The following is a 22,144-nucleotide window of genomic DNA, read 5'->3' as shown; positions in this document are numbered from 1 at the left end:
TGTGACTTACTTTGGATGGTTTGTTACTCAGATACCTTTATTTAGAAATGTTGAACAAATTGGCTAGTTGCTAGAGAGATGAGAACTTAACCCTTACTGCACCTATACTGAAAATCGTTCTAGAACTTCTTATCACCAGGGAAATACATTTTGACCTCTCCGCTTCTTGATTATAAGGAGGCATTGGCACCCCAGGTTGGTTCTGCAGTTTCTTCTAGATAGTAAGATTTCTAGTAATTCCGTGAAGTGGTAGCAAGGGCTTCAGGGGTCCTGGCCATGACTTCTGTAAAGTATATCTTGCTTGGCAGGGTGAATTCCCAAGGACATTTCATTGTCATCTTCAAGACTTCAGAAGGCCCCAACAACTTGCCCTTGGAGTTTACGTTGTGAAATGGTATAAAGTAGATAACCTAACTTTGTCTTTTCCAAAAGGATAACCTTGGCTTGATCAATTTTTTTTCAATCTTTCATCTTTTATGTACATTAGAAATGTTATTTTATGATCATTGAAACCTCTGTATGTATGGGGTCTATCTTAATTACTATAACTCTGTGGTTTGTTTTTGATGTCTGTTGGGGTGTGTTCACCCTTGTTGTTCTGGATCAAAATTTTCTTTCTTCTCAGGAATTTTTACTTCCAAATGAGCTTAGGATGACTCTATAACCAGCCATTAAATAAATCTTGTTAGGACTTCACTAAGAATTGTATTGAATTTAAAGATTAATGTTGGGGAGAAAATTCACATTTTAAAATACTGACTCTTCCCACTGAGAAATAGTAATTGTCTTTCCACTTATTTATGTTTTCTGTTCTTCAATAAAAGTTCATAATATTCTTTCTTATACATTTTTTATTGATTAATTACTTAGGAACTTAATAGTTTTCATTGATATTTTAATGGTAGATTTTTTTATGATACCTTCTAGTTTGTTTTTGCGGCACTGTAAGGGAAGTAAATTTTTGGATTTCTCACGAAAGTATATTTTATAGCTTCCTTTCTGAAAATTCTTCTTACTTCTAAGAACTTTTCATTTGATTTTATAATTTATAGATATCATCTGAAATAGTGAAAGTTTTCTTTACTCAATCTTTAAAATAGTCGTTTTTTAAAAAAATTTTTAATGTTTATTTTTATTTTTAAGAGAGAGCGAACGAGGAAGAGGCAGAGAGATGGGGAGACAGGATTTGAAGCAGGCTCTGTGCTGAGAGTGGAGAGCCTGATGTGGGGCTCAGACTCACAAATGATGAGATCATGACCTGAGCCGAAGTCAGAAGAGAGGCTTAACCGACTGAGCCACCCAGGCATCCCTAGTCATTTTATTTCTTTTCCATGTTTAATTGGACCGATCACAATCACTGATTATATTGAATAATAATTATGGGGATCTTTTAATAAGTTCTTGATTTTCTCATGAATTCTTTTAAGTTTCATTGTTAAGTAGAATATTATTTGTTCTAAGTTTCTGAGACTTCTAGTTGTTTTTATTAGAAATGGAGGTTGAGGGGCGCCTGGGTGGCGCAGTCGGTTGAGCGTCCGACTTCAGCCAGGTCACGATCTCGCGGTCCGTGAGTTCGAGCCCTGCGTCAGGCTCTGGGCTGATGGCTCGGAGCCTGGAGCCTGTTTCCGATTCTGTGTCTCCCTCTCTCTCTGCCCCTCCCCCGTTCATGCTCTGTCTCTCTCTGTCCCAAAAATAAATAAAAAAAAAAAAAAAAAAAAGAAATGGAGGTTGAATTATATAAAATAATTGTTCATCATCTATTAAAATGAATATATTTTTCATCTTTAAGCAATTACTTAAGGAAATTCTATTGATGTCTTTCTAATATTGAACTATAATTTTGTTGATAAAAATGAACCCTACTTATTGTGTTACATTATTCTTTTATTACAATGCAGAATATATCATTTACTACTATTTTAGCATTAAAAACATTTTTTTAATGTTTATTCATTTTTGAGAGAGAGATAGAACGTTAGCAGAGGAGAGGTACAGGAAGAAGAAGACACAGAATACGAAGCAGGCTCCAGCACAGAGCCTGACATGGGGTTCAAACTCGTGGACCGTGAGATCATGACCTGAGCCAAAGTCAGATGCTGAACCAACTGAGCCACCCAGGCACCCCAATTTTAGCCTTTTTAACTACTGTTCTAATAAATGGGATTAGCCTATATATATATAATTTCTTTTCATTGTTACAGAGTTATAGTGACCTTGGTATGAAAGTGTTAAGAAGCTTGGTTGTTTTTTTTTTTTTTTTTTTTTTCAGTATTTTGGAGCCATATATTAAATTTTGGTGTAAATATATAATCTATAAAAGCTATTATATATAAGTTTGTATTGCAATTTGTTTATGAAACCTCCAAGGTCTGGCATCAATGTAGATATAGTGCTTTACTTTTTCAATGGATATGGTTTTGAAGTTATATTCCTTTATATTCCAACTGGTATGAGTTTTGGTAATGTATGTTTGTTCTAGCAAAATATCCAATTTATTTATCATTTTAATATATGTAGATGTTTGAGTGTGTGTACACACATGTATACAAATATATACACATATTTATTTAGGCATATACTTTCTAAATTTTCTGCGAGGTAGCTATTTGCCCTTTTTTTATTTCTAATATTTATGTCTTTTATCCCAATTAGAATGTAAATTGTTGTCTGTATCAGCAATATTTTTTAAGAAATCACTTCCTTTAATGGAGGAAGCCTACTTTTTCTTTTCTAATTATTTTTTATATATTTATTTATATCCAAGTTAGTTAACATACAGTGTAATAATGGTTTTAGGAGTAGAATTTAGTGATTCTTCACTTACATGTAACACCCAGTGCTCATCCCAACAAGTGCCCTCTTTAATGCACATTACCCATTTAGCCTATTCCTCCCCACCCAACTCCCCTCCAGCAGCCCTCAGTTTTTTCTCTGTATTTAAGAGTCTCTTAGGGTTTGCCTCCCTCTCTGTTTTTATCTTATTTTCCTTTCCCTTCCCCTGTATTCATCTGTTTTGTTTCTTAAATTCCACAAATGAGTGAAATCAATGGTATTTCTTTTCCTCTGACTGATTTTGCATAGCATAATACATTCTAGATTCATCCACATTGTTGCAAATGGCAAAAATTCATTCTTTTTAATCACTGAATAATATTCCATTGCATGTATATACCACATCTTCTTTATCCGTTCATTGGTTGATGGACATTTGGGCTTCTTCCATAATTTGGCTATTGTGGATAGCATTGCTATAAGCATTGGGGTACATGTGCCCCTTTGTTTATTTTTTAATTTTTTAAATATTTTATTCATTTTTGAGGGAGAAAGACATAGAGTACAAGTGGGGGTGGGGCAGGGAGAGAGAGGGAGACACAGAATCTAAAGCAGGCTCCAGGCCTGTGCTGTCAGCACAGAGCTTGAGGTGGGGCTTGAACCCACCAACTGTGAGATCATGACCTGAGCCAAAGTCAGATGCTTAACTGACTGAGCCACCCAGGCTCCCCTGAATGTGCCCCTTTGAATCAGCATTTTTGTATCCTTTGGATAAATACCTAGCAGTGCAGTTGCAGTCATGGGGTAGCTCTGTTCTCAAAAAAAGGAATCTCCATAGTTATTTCCAGAATGGCTGCACCAGTTTGCATTCCCACCAGCAGTGCAAAGGTGTTCCCCTTTTCTCACATCCTCACCAACATCTGTTGTTTCCTGAGCTGTTAATTTTACCCATTCTGACAGGCGTGAGGTTGTATTTCATTGTGGTTTGGTTTATATTTCCCTAATAATGGGTGACGTTGAGCATCTTTTCATGTGTCTATTAGCCATCTGGATATCTTCTTTGGAAAAGTGTCTGTTCTTGTCTTTTGCCCATTTCTTCACTGGATTTTTTGGTTTTTGGGTGTTGAGTTTGATAAGTTCTTTATAGATTTTTTATACTAACCCTTTATGTGATGTGTCATTTGCCAATAATCTTCTCTCATTATGCCAGGTGCCTTTTAGTTTTGTTGATTGTTTCCTTCTCTGTGCATCTTCTTATCTTGATGATAGTTCATTTTTGCTTTTGTTTCCCCTACCTTTGGAGATATGTCTAATAAGAATTTTCTGTGGTCAAGGTCAAAGAGGTTGTTGCCTGTTTTCTCCTCTAGGGTTTCATTGGCTTCCTGTCTTACATTTAGGTCTTTCATCCATTTTAAGTTTATTTTTGTATATGGTGTAAGAAAGTGGTCCAGGTTCATTCTTCTGCATGTTGCTGTCCAGTTTTCCCAACACTATGTGCTAAAAAGACTGTCTTTTTTATTGAAGCCTACTTTTTCTGTTGTGTTAATTTATTTAATCTTTATTTTTTCATTCATTCTTGGTCTTGTATAATTTTTTCTAGTCTCTTGGATTATAAACACTTATTTTTGATCTTTCTTATTTGCATTTAAGGCCAAGAATTAATCTCTGAATAATATTGTAGCTTTTATCATGGATTTTTGGAATTTATTGTTCTTATTGTCTAACATTTAGCTTATAATTTCACATGTGATTTAATTTTTAACCTAAGATATCATTGGAATGCCTTTAAATTTGCATTTGGATAGATTTTATAATTATTATTATTATATGTTTTATTTTAAAATTGATTGCATATTTGTCAGTGAATGTGACTTATTTAAGTTTATCTCTAGGGTACTGAGTATTTACCCAAAGAAAAAAAAATAATTCAAAAAGATATACGCACCCCTGTGTTTGCAGAATTATTTACAATAGCTGAGATATGGAGCCAACCCAAGTGTTCATTAATAGCTGAATGGATAAAGAAGATGCAGCATATATGTATACAATGGAATGTTACTCTGCCATAAAGAAGAATGAGATGTTGCCATTTGCAACAACATGGGTGGGCCTATAGGATATAATGCTAAGTGAAATAAGTCAGACAGAGAAAGACAGATACCATATGATTTCAGTCATCTGTGGAATTTTAGAAACAAAACAAATGAACAAAATAAAAAAAGAGAGACAAAAAACCAGACTCTTAAGTACAGAAAACAAACTGGGGTTGCAGAGGGGAGGTGCAGGGGGATGAGTGAAATAGATAAAGGGGATGGAGAGTACACTTAACTTCGACAAGGACTGAGAAATGTATACAAGTATTGAATCGTTATATTGGACACCTGAAACTAATATAACACTGTATGTTAATTGCACTTCAATCTCAACAAAAAAAGTGTAGTTCTGGAGAATTTAGTAAGATGTAGATTTATCAGTTCTGATCTCAGGTGCAGAAGAGGAAGAAGGGGAACCTTATTACCTGTATTGATTCAAGGCAACTTGTATACATAGAGTTATAACACACACACTCAAGCCTTGAGAAAAAAGGAAACAGCCAGTCTGGAAGGTCAGAAACAGCTCCTGTAAGTAATGAACATGGAAAATTTTTGGTATGGTGTTTCTGTAATGTGAAGGAAATATCATACAAAGTCTAGTTTTGAAAGAACTCCAGCGGTAGTGCCAACCTTTCACAGGTTGGAATTGAAAAATCATTATCCCCCATAAATTATACTCTCCAATCCCAGCGCCGCATGATTTGGACAGCAGAGCAAGCTTCACTGGCTGGAAAATGTTGCTTTTCCTTACCATTGAAGCCCAGCCTCTTGTGGTCAGGCACATAGGGAAATGGTAGGATCTGTTATCGACAAGCAGAGGAAGTGTGTTTTAAATAGGAATGGCATTAACATTTGAAATATATTAAAATAACTAGTAAAAATTTAAAAATGATGCTAGTGTTAGTGTGTTTAATGGGTGAATGGATGTTTTAAAACTATAAATACAGAGCACCTAGCCTTTTCACTCAACCTATTTCAAAACTCAAGGTCCATTCACTGGCAGATTTATCTTCCTTTTTCATTCTTAACATCTCATTCCCCTGCTTTAACACGGGGAATTGTGTTAAATGTTCTTTTGTTTGTTCTGTTCTGTTTTGGTTTAACCCTTATGAGAGTCTCAGCTCCTCTGCCTGGCTTTCTGAGCCTTCCATAATTGGAGTTGACTGTCTTGACTAATTTATTTCTCAGGTTTTTATAATACCTTGCCTCAACTCCTCGTAAACCAGTCTCTCCTGGTTGGTAGCTGAAATGTTTCAGGTATTTCCATACCTGAACTTTCTAACTTTATTTCGGGTCTGAATGCCTGTGCCAGCCTCCTCTGGCTCTGTAAGTCCTCCCCATCAAGCTTTGAATTCCAGTTCCAGTTTACCCACCTCTGGGTGAAACCCTTCCAGGCTGCACCTCTTCCTTATCCATTACCCTCCAGTAAACACACAGTTGTGTTGTAGAAGAAATTAGCTCTTAACAGCGGGTTGACCGTTTTTCAATAATGTTCCATAAATGTTACTCTCTACTCCTCGTTATGAATAGCTCAAGAGCAGGGATCACAGTTTAAACTTCTGCCTCCCCCCAAGATAGTTTCAGAATAGTTTACATTACAAAGGGCATGCATGCCTTCAGTCCAGTAGGTTGGCTATAGGCCAAGTAAACCAACTCAGCAGGTGGACACTTCTCCACTTCACAGATTAAGAAATTGGCATCTAGTAGGGTCTAAACATCCCAAACCATCAGTTTCAGACTGTAAATAAATGCCTCTCCATTTTCAAGACTGTTGTCTACCATAGGTGAGTCATTTAAAAGTTTGAGAAAGCATTTCTTTTTTGGAAAACTCCAGAAGACCACTGAAAAGTGGTCCATATCATTTTAAGGATTTTAGTGTACAGATTGGTTTTTAGAGCCACCAGAAATCTGATTGGCAGTAAATTGTGTGGCTTTAGACCTTTTTATGTCTTTTCATTCTCCTACCAGTTCCAGTAATTGGGCGTCCATGTTTTAATAATTGGCCATGTCTTTACATGATTTTTACACAATTACAAGTGTGTAATCTCCTTTGAAATAAAATAGGAAAAAGAACACACAAGGCTCAAAAATTGAGACTTTCCTTGTGTAATTTGTAGCACATGATAAAGGATCTTTCACGAAGCAGGTGTTCAGTAATTGCTAAATAAATATGAGAATAAAAGAAATAACATCAGGCTCTGTGGAAAAAATGAACAGACTTTATACTGAAAAGATTGCTGATTGAATAGCAGATTTTCATCGCCACACACATTCATAGATAATAACTCCCACATTCAAATCTATATTGGCAGAAATGATAGATTTGTGTATAATTTTTTTTTACAAGTACCCTTCCAGACTTGAGCAATTGACTTGCTTTACAAAGATACTCAACTTCTGACAATATTGCAGGGGAGGGCAATGCTTTGGCAGGATCTCAGTGAAGAAACTAGCAAGTTAGAAGCTGGACTAGAAGAGCATACTTAGGCTTTTGGTAGTTATTATCACTCTTTATTTTGTCATGAAGGAATTAATATGTTAATCATCAACAGTAGCCAACCCCCATATGGTGCTCAGTGTGTATCAGATATTATTTGATATAATTTATACAGGACAAGTCATGTGAAATTCATAATAACTCTTTGAATATTCTGCCAACAGAGAACACAAGTGACTTGCTCAAGGTCGCACAACAAGTCGGGGAGCCTGGATTAGAATTCCAGGAGTGTGGCCCTAGGGTCCTTTCCATTAGCCATGTAGCTACGTCATCACCTAGAATTCTTTTTTTAAGTTTATTTATTTATTTTGAGAAAGAGAGAGAGAGAGAGAGAGAGAATGCATACAAGTGGGGAAGGGGCAGAGAGAGAGAAGGGGAGAGAGAGAATCCCAGGCAGGCTCCCCACTGCCACGCTGTCAGTGTGGAGCCCTATGCAGGGCTCGAACTTATGAACTGTAAGATCGTGACCTAAGCCTAATTCAGGTGCTTAACTGACTGAGCTGTCTAGGTGCCCCCATCACCTGGAATTTAAGCCTAAAATGTGTGGCTACTGCACCAAAAATAACAAATACTGTAATTGTCAAACTGTGTGACATCAAGCATTGTAATTTCTACATCTTAGGAAGCGTATGAACAGCAAATTCTCCAGAGCTAAGAAGACACAGGTATTTTGACCTTGACACAGTTCTCCTTTGAGAAGCCTGTGTGAGCTGTATGGCTCTGGATTGAACAAAGGAGCAGAAAATCAGGTGCAGGCCCTGTATGGAATCAAGAATTGCTTGGTGTGAAAAGAACTTTTGTAAACTTCAGAACATAAATCAGATTGACATGTGAGGCAGCCCGTACTTATATGATATAATGTCTTGTGTTCATCTTCCCTTGTTTCACAGTCTATACTTGAGACCATTCCAGCTCTACCAGTTCATTCCAATGGATCTCCAGACCCTGGACAGTCAGTTCAGAATGCAGTGAGTGGTGAGCAACACCTCCTTCTCTATTGAACTTAAGCTGTGTCTTCTTGCTTTTGTTCTGGCACTCAGCACAGTTACCAGTAACGTTGTCAAGGCAGAGTGTGTGTTTTTCTTCCCATTTTGATTCTGTCACTCTAGCAGTCACTCCCTGCCAGCTCCAAACACCCCATTCTGTCACACCAGACAAAATTAATTGAGCCAAATTGGAAGCAGAATCTTTTTCTCCTTCACCACCATCACATCATTTAGAAAGTACTCACTTGGGTAGTGTCTTTGATTTGAGGTCTCTTTCACAAGTAATCTGGATCTGCTTAATAGTTACAAGTGGTCCAGGAAGTAGGACACTTCCAGAAATCTCTACTTATGCTCAAGTGTAAGCAGCACCAGAGAAGCTTATAACATACGAGGTTACAGGCTTAGCTTTTAACTGGGCCTCTTCCACTTGAGCATTGGGCATGCTCCAGGGGCTCAGTATGGAATCCGAAATCCTCCTTATAGGAAGTAGGCTCCTTCAAGACCCTACTCTGGTGAGTCCTTGAACCTTTCCCTAAATATGTGCCTCTTCTTACGTACAACAGAGCTTCATACTTTCAGCATTAACTTCTAAATTCAAATGAGTTGGGGTGATGAAAATGTTCTGATGTTTGTTATTCAGTTCAAATTACACCTCTAAGAGATAAAAGTCTACTGGGGGTGGTTTGTTGGTTTGGAGCACTGTAATCACCACCCTCCAAAAAAAATCTATGTATAGAGCTATAAGAAGTTAGAGTATTATTTAACAGTTCATCTTCTTCCACTTTAAATGCAAGCCTCTGTATGAGGAGTGAACATCAAAACTCCCCCTTTGCCATTTCCTAAGTTTTTACTGCATCTGTTTATTGTATTTTTAATCAAAAATACTAATACTAATCAGTATTTCAGTTCAGAACTTTACAAACTGTTGATTTGCAAATTTTCCCATTTAGGTTTTAATATAAGATTCTTTAGGTCTTCTATTATTTCTTTTCATTGTTCCTTTTGTTCTATTTGGTTGTCCTTTGGTCACTGTCTATAGAAGAGGGTAGAAAAGATGAGTTCTCTTTTTTGTAATCAAATTGGTCTTTCATTGCATATGAACAATTTTTCCAAGCAATGAAAAAAAAAAAATGGCAAGCCAAAATCTTAGTCAGAAATTAGAGTTTAGGGTTACTCAGATGATTTCTGGATTCACTTGTTTTTGGTCAAGGAATCTATTGTCTTACATTCCAAACTACCTCAAGGAAAATATTTATGTGGGACATTATACCCATTGGGCTGTTTCTTAATAAACAGCACACAAGGTCAGGTAACCAAATCAAATCCTAAGAATTTGGATTAATTTACCAGAACAAACCTAGCAGTGAAGTCCAAATTTAATTTGAACACATCTTAGGAGACAAAAATCCCATAGTTTGGGAAAAACAATAAGAGAAATGAATTTAGGCAGAAAGTGTAGTGGGGTCTCTGCCCTTCCTCCTTCTGCCTTAAGCTTCTGCTTCCCCAGTAGCGGCACCATTGGGTTTAGGTGGACTTAACGGTAATAGCATGGTAACATAGATCTACCTCATTTGTGGGCTTTCCTCTAGTAATCCTCTAGTGCCTCTCATGAGATGTAAAAAGTAAGATTAAAAACATCAGACGAAATAGAAAGTTTGTTTGGATAATGATTATAGAAATTCATTCATATGGAAATCTGATGACCCCACATTATCCTTTAACTGAAATCCTCTGAGTGAGTCTGATGCTTTCTTGGATGTAAACATTCTGACATGCCTATAAGTTAACTTATAAATATTTTGTACTTACTTTACAGGAAATGATTGTAATTGATTAAGTGACTTATAAAATATTATGCATCTTTTTTTTAGATGATGTTTATCTGGAAAAGAACATTCCACCAGAAACTGAAGAGCTGTCCTTCGAAGTATCTTATTCAGAAATGGTTACAGAAATTCCAAAAAGAAACAAATTTAAGAAGTCCGAATTTAAGAAAGAGGACTTCGCCTTAACTGTATGTAAAGCCTTTCATGATTATTCCAGTAACTTCCTGTAACTTTTCCATGGGACAAACTAGTATTTAAAACAAAACAAAACAAAACTTACATCTGTGTGTAGAGGAAAGGTCAGGCATCGGTGTTGCATAACACCAGGGCACCATTTATTGTGCAGTGCACAGCCTGCCTAACAGGACTGGGTTGAGGAAGAGTTGTGAGGGTATACGCTTGAATACTGTTTTATAGAAGAAATAGGATTTCCTGGCTTGTGTGCTTTCATGCACTTTATATCCTTACTTTACTTATAGATTAGTGCAGATTCTAACTGTATACCTAGTTGTGCCTCTAGAAGCCACATATCAGAAGGGGGTACTGCAAAGTCACAGTCATTACAATAAGAAGTGAGCACTTAATGGGACAGGTACTAAAAATTCATCAAATATAGACTCAAGAGTTTATATTGTTATTATGGAATAGGCAAGTAGAGCTATAGACTTCATTATCCTGAAAGCCTCAGTATGTATGTATATATATCTCCAGGATATTCTATCTTAAAAGCCCACTATAAGAAATATGTTACATTGATCTATTGGCTACTCGATAAATGCATTTGTGAAGCATTCATGATGTAGAGCCCTGAATATTCTATGCTGATCAGAGCTGGAGGCATGATGAGCAGGGCTCAGGCAGTTTCATGGCTAAAGGAATGGGTCATATAAAAACTGGCAGAGTCTTTGCCTAGGTAGCCTAGACCGTTCCCAGACAACCTCCCCATGATGGAGGGGAGCAGGAGGGCAGAGCAAGAACTGTAAGACTCACTGAGTGCCTTCTACCAGCTTGATGCTGCATTAGGTATCCTCTTGTAATCACCCTGTGACTGCTCCCATTTTACAGCTGAGAAAACTGAGGCCCATGGGGTCCTGGGTGGCCCATGGGATGATTAAGTGTCTGACTTCAGCTCAGGTCATGATCTCACAGTCCATGAGTTCAAGCCCTGTGTCGAGCTCTGTGCTGACAGCTCAGAGCCTGGAGCCTGCTTCAGATTCTGTGTCTCCCTCTCTCTGCCCCTCCCCCGCTCACACTGTCTCTCAAAAATGAAAAAAACATTAAAAAAGAAAAAAAGAAAACTGAGGCCCAAAGAAGTTAAATATATCCAAAGCCCGTCAACAAATAGGAGGTAGAAACAGGATTTAAACCTCCGTGTGTCAAACTCCAAAGCCCCTCCTGGTCCCTAAGCAGTTTCCATGTTGGTAGGGCATAAGAGTATTCCGGGGCAAAAAGGAAATCCAGTGGGACTCTGGTTTCAGGGGCATCCCTCCCAATCTTTAGGGAGAGTCATCCAAGAGAGGATGCTGGTCCCCAGTTCCCTCATCCAAGCTGTCTGTCGCCTTCTGAGGTTTGGGTCATCTGGGGTGCAGGTCAGTCTCTGATGAAGAACTTTGCGTGGGATTTAGCAAGTGGTAATTACTCCATGAATAATTGCAGTTCTTGTCTCTATTGTTGTTGCTGTATATTACCGTTATGTGGGGCCTTGGTCTCAGAAAGAAGGTAAAACAGCTCAGCTTTTATAGGACAAGGTTGCCCCAAACCACATTCTGCATTTTATTGTTTTAATTTTAAAATACTTGAGGTTCCACAGAACAGTTGTTGACTGAGTGAACGAATGAATGAATGAGTGGCTGGTTTAAAAACCTCAAGAAAGCTCTAATTGAGGGAGCCCCTATGGAGAACGTACAAAGATTTGTAATTGAAATAACTGGGATTTTTCTACTTTAGCATTTGTTTCAATAGCAGGTTTTTTGAGAACAAAGCATACTTGTGGTTATTATAGGAGAACAATCTCTCCTTTAAAAGGTCTTACTTGTTAGTCTTCACAAGTATTTTTGGATTGTCAAAGACTTTTTGTTTTCATTTTGCTGTATTTTGTTTCCTATTGTGGAAATAGAGAATATAGCAATATCATTGTCTCAAAACTTATAGGAGGATTATTTGGCACTTTCTATGTACTTTCCCTTTTTAGGAATATTTGGAGTCCTCTCCATTTGATTTTCAAGGTAGAGTAACTGCTGTCTCAGCAGGCATGTGCAGTGAGATTCAGTGGGGAGATTCATTCGTCTTTTAGGGTTTGTAGAAGAAAACAGGTTGTATCTGATGAAAGGACCGATGGTCCCCCACCCCCAAAAAGATACATCAAAAGCTCTTCTGGGAGCACTTAGCTGTTGTGCCTTATATTCCTGGGTCACATGTGCCCGTGGTAGGTACATTCCACATGGTGCCTGGGACATCAGTTGACAACAGAGGATGTCTCTTCGAAGAAACAAGTTTTCACGGTTGTGATGATGATGTTGTAGTACACTTCAGTCCACTGTTTTGTTCCTAATGTAGCACAAGAGCGTTCTGCAAATGTTCTAAAAACCATTCATAATCTTTCTATGACACAGCTTGCTCCTCACAGATTTCTTACAAGTAGCATGTTTTGCTATACAGATTTAGGATGCCCAGGTGACATTTAAATGAAGGGATGATACTTTTCCTTCGCCATAAAAAAATAAATATCCTCCATATGTATTGTAGAAATTTATTGTCCAGAAAACCAGATTCGGTCTAACTGAAGCAGGAGACCTGTCTTCTGAAGATATGAAGAAGATCCGCCATCTGTCTCTGATTGAACTGACTGCCTTTTTTGATGCCTTTGGAATCCAACTGAAAAGAAACAAAACTGAGAGAGTAAAAGGACGAGGTAGTTAAGACAGGTTTCTTCTGATTTTAACTCTTTGGCACACTGGAATAAGCGCTTTTCTGATTCTTTTTTCTTTCTTTCTTGCCCATTTTACAATGAAGACACTGGAATTTTTGGAGTTCCGCTCACAGTCCTGTTGGACAATGACCGAAAGAAGGATCCTGGGGTGAAGGTTCCCCTGGTGTTGCAAAAAGTGAGTGGAATGTAAATGAATGGGAAAAGGATAGAGCCTCATGCTGGCAGCTTGGTATCTGGAAACCCGCTGATGAGTTTTCTCACTAAAGACACTAAAGACACGAAAGGCTTAAGAGAAGCCTCAGGCCCTTGGTGATTTTCAGCTTTGCTTATTCATCCCCATAACATCCCCACAGCACTGGGGCCACTTTGCCTTGCTGTGAACTTGTGGAGCCTGTGACACTGTCTGACCTTAAACCATCAGGTGATGGACACAGATACTCTGTACATGGCTTCCTTCTGTTATGTTTTCTCCAGTAGTTTCTAAAGGTTACTTGTCTGTGTTATATGTTAGTATTTGATTATTCTCTCTAGAATATAAGGTGACCATTAATTATCAGCTATTACATTGACTAATTATACAAGTATTTGCTGAGCTATCTCACAGGATGGCTCTTTTTAAATATGTATGTGTAATCATTTAAATGAATTCACCAAACAAAGCTTAATAAAGCCTAAAAATCAGCTTTTCTGGTGGTTTTTCAGGTATCACTAGGGAGATAGGGTATATTTAGACAAAGAAGAAGTTTGGTGGAAGGGAGTTTTGAAAAATGATATTATCTGAACTGTCATCTGACAATATCTCTGAGACCATGATTGCTCAATACCTGATTTAAGTCATGTGTTTTATAGCCAACAATTTACTTGGGTTTACCCAAGTGTGCATTTATTCAACAGTGACATCCAGTGGCACATTTAAAATTCCAAGCCCTAAACACAAATCTTGTTGCATTTTAAATTGAGTTTTTAAGTAATATAGGAAAATAATTGACTGAAGAAGCATAACACTTATCTTATTCACCATAACAATGCTATGTCCCTTTATTGCGTTCTCTCTGAACTTTGTTGCCAGTGCCTCAGATTGAGCTACTCCTGACATCAGGTGGTTGATTGATTGATTGATTGATTGCTGCTGATGAAGACGGGGGATGATGATGAGAGAGAGCTAAAGGGTGCTGGTGATATGCCAGTGTGCACGGGGGCATCTGTAGGGCACCTCTCCTGCGTGGGTACCATCCATATCCTAGCGTGGGGAGTCAGCAGCGAGCAGCCAGAGGGGACTGTGTTTTCTACTGCTGAGGCCACCAAGGCACAGAAGGATAAGCTACCTTGCCCTTGAACACACAGCCAGCAAGGAGGAAGGGTCAGAGGGAGCACAGCGTACACCCACAGCCGAAGTCCATGGTGACACTAAGATTTTCTTTCCTTCCTCGAAATAGAGTTATGACTTCTGTCCTCTGTGTAAAGGACAGAGTTTGAAAACAATACGTAAAAAATCTAAGACTGAGAAGATTCAACACATGAATTTATATTATTGTGTAGATGCAAAAACCTAGCACAGAACTTAGCAAATGGAAGTTGCACAATAAATGCTAGCTCAACTCAATCTGGATTTATACCATGTTAGCAACTCAATAAATGTTAGCTATTACTACCCCTGTGGTCAGGAGTTCCTCATTGAAGACAGCTAGAGGTATTATTCGTCTACTCCTATGGGAGAGTCTTTTTTTATGGACATATTTCTTTGGCCTAAATATCCATTTCTCTCCATACCCTACAAGAACTACCTTAGTTCCAGGCACCATTATTTCTTGAAGGGAAAATACCAGAGACTCTGGGTCCTCCTGTGTTGTGTGAATAGGGGCAAGTCCTTTACCCTTTCCATGCCTCAGTCTCCTCAGCAGTTGGATGGGGGTATGGTTAGCACCTGCCTTATAGGATCAGTGTGAGGATTACATGAGTTAATAGATGCAAAGTTCTGAGAATGGGGTATCTGACACAGTAAGTGCACCATAAACATTAGGTATTATTATTACTATAACAACATCATCATCATCATCGCCATGGGAACTCATGAGAGGTATAAACCTTTACAGTTTCTACCTCCTTGGTCATATTTCTAGGATTCCTGTAGTCTCTCAGCTAAACTGGTTACATCTGATAATAGCAAATTTAGAATCTTTCCTATTGGTCCATCTGCAGAAAGAGATAGAGTAGTCAGATCTTAAAGTGGGCAAGTGGCCACCTACTTTAGTGGTCAAGAGCCATTACTTTTGAAGGTGGTCTTGGGAATGCCCCAGGAGGTTCTCAGTCTCCACTTCATTTGTAAATTGGAGGCTACTGTTGATTTCAGAGGCAGTTGTAAACATTGAACAAAACATTCAAGTACCAGTCACGTATATATGCATGGTAATTTATTGATTGTTGTCACCATCATTATTATTTCAGATGTTTATAATTATATGGAGGTATTTATTTTTATAACATATCATTGCTTTCTAGTTTTTTGAGAAAGTTGAGGAATCAGGCCTGGAATCTGAAGGAATTTTTCGACTTTCTGGATGTACCGCCAAAGTCAAGGTATTGAACGTTTTCTCTCTTTCTGTTTGGAGATCTAAGCCAGCTAGACCTGGTTCACACAGGCCCCAGGTTGCAAGTCCTCTGTTGTTGTTGTAGCTGTGTCGTTGTTGATAGGACCACTTGATCCTCGTGTTCCTGGATACCTATGATTAAATGTTTTATATCCTTTTAAATTAAAACAACAACACTAAAAAACCAACAACAGCGAAACAACATACCAATTCACCATCAAAAACTGCCGCTTATCTTTCTTTAGTTTGGAAAAGTTGAAATGTCCCAGCATTGTTTTCTGGGTTAAACATTTTAGTTGGCTGTGTTCCTCTCAGTCATGGAATTCACCAACCCAGTGTTACGTGAGCCCTGTTGCCATTATCAGTTGCTTTGAACTGAGAAACATTCTTTGGCTTTCCTTTTAATGAATGTCCTTATAAGAATATGTAGGAATGGTGGTCACCACCGGAATAGTCACTCAGCCCAGTTCCACTTAAGGTGATGTTAATTTCTCCATATGAAACCACCCAGGTAACATGATTCCTTTTGCTTTGCTTTATTGCTTCTCTATAGTGGCAAACTGTACGGTACCATAATGGAAAGAAGCACTGAAAAGCTTTTCTTATAAATTTCCAGTAAGACCTTCCACTTAGTCTCTGGTGGTGGGGGTGCATCGCAGGAAGGAGCCTCACTCTTCTCAGGTCACTCCGTGGCTGGTAGACATGAGAACCTGAGCAGTTTTAAACAGTCCGTCCTTGAGTAAAAAAGTCTCAGGATGAGGGAAAAATTAACTTGGTTGCAGTGTGTAGAGGTGGAAGAGCATCTCTGCATTACTTCATTTTGGTACATGGTTTGGGGAATCCTATTTGTATCAGAAGTCTCAGAGTTTTTATTTAGAGGTGTGATGAGCTGTTTTTGTCCGTTGAAACTGAAAGTAAATAGGCTGAGTCAGGAGTAGAAGAGGGTTCTCTGGGCATAGAGTTGCTGCAGGACTGGGAAGGCAGTGCCTCAGACCAGATGCAGGGCTGATGCTGTCCTTCCCTGTTGCCCCACCTGGCAGAGGGGCCAGATGCCAGCTTCCGCACCGCACTCGGCCACTGCTGGGCTTCCATGAAGAAGGGGATGAGGCAGAAGAGCTGGTGTTAACTGTGGGGGGAGTCGGTTGGCTGGGAGTCACCTGCATTATTTTGTGCAGGTAATTCGTTTTGCAAAGGAGATCTGAGCAGTGCACCACGCTTTGCCAGTGGCAGAAGGGATCAGGGCATTTTGGAGAGTTGTAACCTCCCTGGGAATGGGGATTGCTAAGTGCTGGCACAAGGTCATTTGAAAGGCAAGAAAAATCCTAATGACTCCTCAAGATTTATTCTTTCTTTGTTTTTATGTTTATTTATTTTGAGAGAGAGAGAGAGAGAGAGAGAGCACAAGCAGGGGAGGGGCACACAGAGATAGAGAGAGAAAGAGAGAGAGTCCCAAGCAGGATCTGTGCTGTCAGCGCAGAGCCCGACAAGGGGCTCAATCTTGCAAACTGGGAGATCACGACCCGAGCTGAAATCAAGAGCCAGATTCTTAACCAACTGAGCCACCCAGGTACCCCATGGTTTATTATTCCTAAATTGAGTCTGCTTTTTGTCTCAGGTTCTGATGGGTATGGTTGTTATATGTACCCTGAATCAGAGAATGAAAGTTGTCGTATCTGTTGGGTCAGAGAACCCAAGGGAAGTCAGGGAAACAAATTTCCTAGACACAATTAGAATTCATTCCCCTAAACTTCACTCCATAATTGGGAAACTGCATTTGTACATTCTTCCTGGCCTCTGTGTGTGTGTGTGTGTAAAACATAATGGAAATGATTTAAAATTCTTTTTTCAAAATAATCAAAAGGAGTCAACCTTACACAACATCTGTTGTGTGCACGAAGTTTAACACCATCCACAAGTTTCTTTTCTTTAGCTAATCTTTGACTGAAAAATGCTTGCCAGAGGCTAATAATCCCTTCAAGAGGGTTCTTATAGGCACATGCATTCCTGAACCACATTTAGGGAAAAGTCCCTTTTCTCCCCTAATCGGGTTTATGTAGTTTCAGCCTATTTCTTCCATCTCTTATTAGTCTGAAAATGTAACCCAGATGTTTTCATGGTTTGAGCTCCAGGAAAACCAATGTGAAAGAAATCTGGGCCAGCGAACAGAAACAGGGGACTATCGCAGTTAGAAAGACATTGTAACTTGATATATTAAAGGGGTCTTTATTTCTCTCCTTTGTTCAAACTTTAAACTACTTTTGTAAGTTCATCTGTTAGACTAGTTTTTCTAGGAATGCGCTTCGGGAAAGACAGTTAAAAAACCCTCCATTATAATTATCCTCGAATTGTGCCAAATGGATGATGCTAACACTAATGTATCGTTATGAACAATCCAGCCCAGGTTTGTGCTTTCAGGGCCTGGTGAGACAAACAGGGACACAGCCCTGGGGGGCAGCTGCTAGCTTTGACCGCACAGGGAACACAGCAGTGGAGCCCATTTCTGTATTTGAGGCCTCAGATCATTTGGAACCAATTTAATGCTTTGGTGTTTCCAATGATTTTCTTTTCCAAAAATGACAGAAATTTGAGCCAAACTCTAGGGAATACATTTTATGGAAGAAGGCAGATTGTTTGACATGCGAGGTTCTCTTTTTTTGTGACTAGCTGCTCTCAGTGTTTCATAATTATGTTACTTGGTCTGCTAGTTTCCCTTCCTGATCTGGTTTTTGAAGCTGAAGGTGGGTCATTTACATTTTCATAAAACAGCCTCTGAAATGGAAGCAGGCTGTATTTGCTCAGAGCAGATTTAAGGACGTGGCATCTGACCCTTGCCTAGTTTTCTCATTAACACTGGACAGAAAACATGACTTCTTTAAACTTTAAATGCTTCCTGTCTTTGGCAAACTAAATCCAACGCCTGGTTTATATGGCTTCATGTTTAGGACCGCCGTGGAAATGTTAGCTCTGCCCCTATGTCCCTCAGTTTGCTTTAGTCAGAAGGAAGAGAGGACATTCTTTCTCTCAGTTTTGTTTTATACTAGCCATCCAGACAAGATGAAGAGATACTATGACCCAAATAACTGCATATGCATGGGCTTCCCATAGTAATAATACTAAAGGTTATTACAGACCAAGAGGAGGGGGGAGTTATGAACAGCCAGCATTTATTGAGTGCTTACTGTGTGGCGGGCCCTCTCCCCTGAGCTTTACGTTGTATGATCTGATTTAATCTGTGAAGTCATTTCAATATCCCTATTACACAGAAATGTGGGGCACAGGCCTTAGAATTAGTCAGTTGTAGAACTGGGATGAAAACCTAAAGAGTCTGGTCATAGAGCCTGTTCTTGGTTCTGGAGCCATGTTGCCTCTTAAGCCGCAGGGAACAGCTGACAGGTTAGAATGGTAGTCACGTTACGTTTCAGACAGCTTCCTACAGCAGAGGGACGTGGGAGATGAATTTGAATTATTCTGTTCACGCTGGTGCTTCCTGTCTCCTTGAAATCTGTTTCCCCTTTGCTTTGTGTGGCAGTGGCACCAGGCAATGGATGGAAGTCATTTGCTGCTTTCCCTGGCCTTCTTGTTAACACCACCTCCCTCTACCCATGACGCAGGCTCGCAATCAGAGTCATCTTGGACTGTTAAGTCTCCTCTGAATAACCCATCACTGATTCTTGAGAATTTTCTCTCTCAGTCATTTCTTCAGTGCCACCTCTCCTTTCTGTCTTCTGGCTGCTTATCTAGGTTAGTCCCCCATTTTCCAGAAATGGTGCCATGGCCCAGTAGTTAGTCTCCTTGCTTCTAGTCCATTCCCCAGTCAGCACCAAGCTCTATTCTCCTCCAAATCACTTTCCCATCTGGTTGTCAGAAAAGATCAATCTCACCTTGTTGTTCTCTTGCTCGGACGTGTTCCTTGTTGCCTCATGGCCCATGGAATAAAGTTCAGTCCCCTGAGGGTCGGCTCTGGATTGCCCCCCAGCCTCAACTCTCTCTCTCTCCTCCTTGCCCGTGATGCTTCAGCAACACTGAACTAATTGGAGTTCCCCAAACACAGTGGGTCTCCTTGCATGTGAACCACCACTAGAGCGCTTTCTGCTGTCTTGGAGTATCCTTCTGTTTCTTCCTCCCCTGACAAGCTCCTCAGACTCGAGAGCTGGCCTGAGAAGAGTTAGATTCTCCTCTTTCATGGCTGCAGTGCATCTAGTATGTGCTCTGAGTTACATCGTGAACTCACAAGACAGTCCCATTCACTGGACCACAAGATGGTCAAAGGCAGAGAATGGATCTCATGCATCCTCCTCTTACCAGAGCCCAGTCTATTCTCTACTTCTTTTATTCTAGGAAAGCCTTTATATGTATGCTTCAGTGCTTTACAGAGTGTATTTATCAGCAAAACATTGCTTTATTTGCTCTATTATTCCTATTAGATTGAGAGCTTCTCAAGGACAAGAAAAAAAATCTCCTTTTGCTGTCATTAGTAAGGGCTAGAGGGTGGCTTGGAATCATGTCTGTCTCTGTAAGGACTGTGTCCTGCCAGAGTGTCCCCAGTGTTGTGGGCTCAGGGAATGATGAGAGCATTAGTGTCTGGACTGGTTAATGTGCAGCAACTTGGTTGGGAAAGGTCGGATGCGCAGACTGACTCTGACTGTGTGTGACTCAAAGCACTCAGTAAATAAAGCAGAGGCCTCAAAGAAACTGAGGGTTTTCAAAATTCTCTCTTTGGAGTAGTGTCAGTTGGGGAACTGACCACAACTACCTAGTATTAATAGGCAAACTCTGTATGTAGTTCAACGGGGTTAGTAGGATATGAGTTTGGCTTTGAAAAAGAATCGTGGAGAATGGTGGCACTGATAATCAAATGAATCATAAGAAAAATGTATAACCCAGCTAAAACTTAGGGAGGCTTAGTAATTTTTTTAAAGTACTTGCACAGTGTTCCAAACCTTATGAAGGATTGGGCAAGCGTGCAAACATGTGGAAGACATGGCTTAAAACTTCACTGTAACTGCTCCAGGATGATGTCATTGATTTGCATGTTGCAGTGAGGTCACAGTTCCTTTATTGGGATATTTTTTGTTCTGCATGAGAACTAGTTGAGAGGCATACATTCTTGTTCTAATTTAGAAGTAGATGACAAGGGTGGCAGAAAGAAGAGATTATGACAAAAAAAAGGGTAGTGAAGGCTTTGTCAAATCAGTACATTTATCCTGTGGGGATAGGTGATATTCTGCCAAAACCACAGAAACAAAAAACTTGAGAGAGAGAGAGAGAGTGAGAGACTGTGCGTGCACACATGTGTGCATGGGGGAGGGACAGAGAGGGAGAGAGAGAATCCCAAGCAGGCCCTATACTGTCAGCACAGAGCCCGACATGGGGTTCTGTCTCACAAACCATGAGACCATGACCTGAGCTGAAATCAAGAGCCATATGCTTCATTGACTGAGCCACCCAAGGGCCCCAAGATTAACCTTATTCTTTTCTTTTTTTTAAATGTTTATTTATTTCTGGGAGAGAGAGAGCGAGCAAGTGGAGGAAGGGAAGAGAGAGAGACACACACACAGAATTCAAAGCAGACTTCAGGCTCTGAGCTGTTAGCACAGAGCCTGACGCAGGGTTCAAAACCACAAACCATGAGATCATGACCTGAGCCAAAGTTGGGTGCTTAACCGACTGAGCCACCCAGGCGCCCCATATTAACATTATTCTTAAAAGGTTTTAGAAGAATTCATTCAGAAATAGCTATTTCAGTTCATTAATTATGTTGAAAAAGTAAGGCTTTGGAGATGTTGGCTTTTCAACCTGTTTACAAAAATAATTTATGTAATGACAGTTTTTATAAGGGAAAAAGGGGGTCAGGTGGTAAAAAAAAAAACAAAAAAAAACGCCTTGAATGTTGACTGTTTTTCTTGATTTTCAGCAATACCGTGAAGAACTGGATGCCAAGTTTAATTCTGATAAATTTAAATGGGACAGAATGTGCCATAGAGAAGCTGCAGTAATGTTGAAAGCATTTTTCAGAGAACTACCCACCTCTCTCTTCCCCGTGGAATATATACCTGCCTTCATCACTCTAATGGAAAGTAGGTAGAAGAAGTTAAGTGTGAACGGACTAACATATCAGGTCAATAAAGTGCCACAGAGCAGAAGAAAAATGCATAATCACATGTGGTCGTAAATGTACAGATTTGCTATTTCCTGGAAGTGCTTAGTGAAGTATTGAGTTCGATGGTAGAAAATCATCTCTTTTCATATTTATATATTAAGTTTGGTAGATAAAAGTTAGAGGGTTTTGTAATTGTTAAAAGAGAAGATTGTTGAAAGTCAGGCTCTTGAGATTTGAATTCGTGCTCAGCCATCTGTTAGCCGTGTAATCAACCTTTCTCAGCTTCATTGCTGTACCTACAAATTACGTATAATAATTGCTTGTCAGGGTTGATATGGTTATTGAATGAAGAC

At 39.4% G+C, this 22,144-nt stretch overlaps 1 protein-coding gene across 7 annotated transcripts in view; it reads left to right on the top strand.

Moving 5' to 3' along the window:
- The window catches only part of ARHGAP28 (Rho GTPase activating protein 28), a 189,288-nt gene that overhangs the window by 133,709 nt on the left and 33,435 nt on the right, over positions 1 to 22,144 (top strand). For all 7 annotated transcript variants that reach the window (XM_078435410.2, XM_078435409.2, XM_078435408.2 and 4 more), the window contains 6 exons: positions 8,253 to 8,337; positions 10,220 to 10,362; positions 12,920 to 13,085; positions 13,187 to 13,278; positions 15,603 to 15,680; positions 21,606 to 21,768. In XM_078435410.2, coding sequence (XP_078291536.1) covers positions 8,253 to 8,337; positions 10,220 to 10,362; positions 12,920 to 13,085; positions 13,187 to 13,278; positions 15,603 to 15,680; positions 21,606 to 21,768 — 727 coding nt within the window. The remainder of the gene's footprint in view (positions 1 to 8,252; positions 8,338 to 10,219; positions 10,363 to 12,919; positions 13,086 to 13,186; positions 13,279 to 15,602; positions 15,681 to 21,605; positions 21,769 to 22,144) is intronic.

This window comes from Panthera onca, chromosome D3, assembly GCF_046562875.1.
Source record: "Panthera onca isolate mPanOnc1 chromosome D3, mPanOnc1 haplotype 2, whole genome shotgun sequence".
NCBI classification, from domain to species: Eukaryota; Metazoa; Chordata; class Mammalia; order Carnivora; family Felidae; genus Panthera; species Panthera onca.
This window is presented reverse-complemented; position numbering and strand designations above follow the sequence as displayed.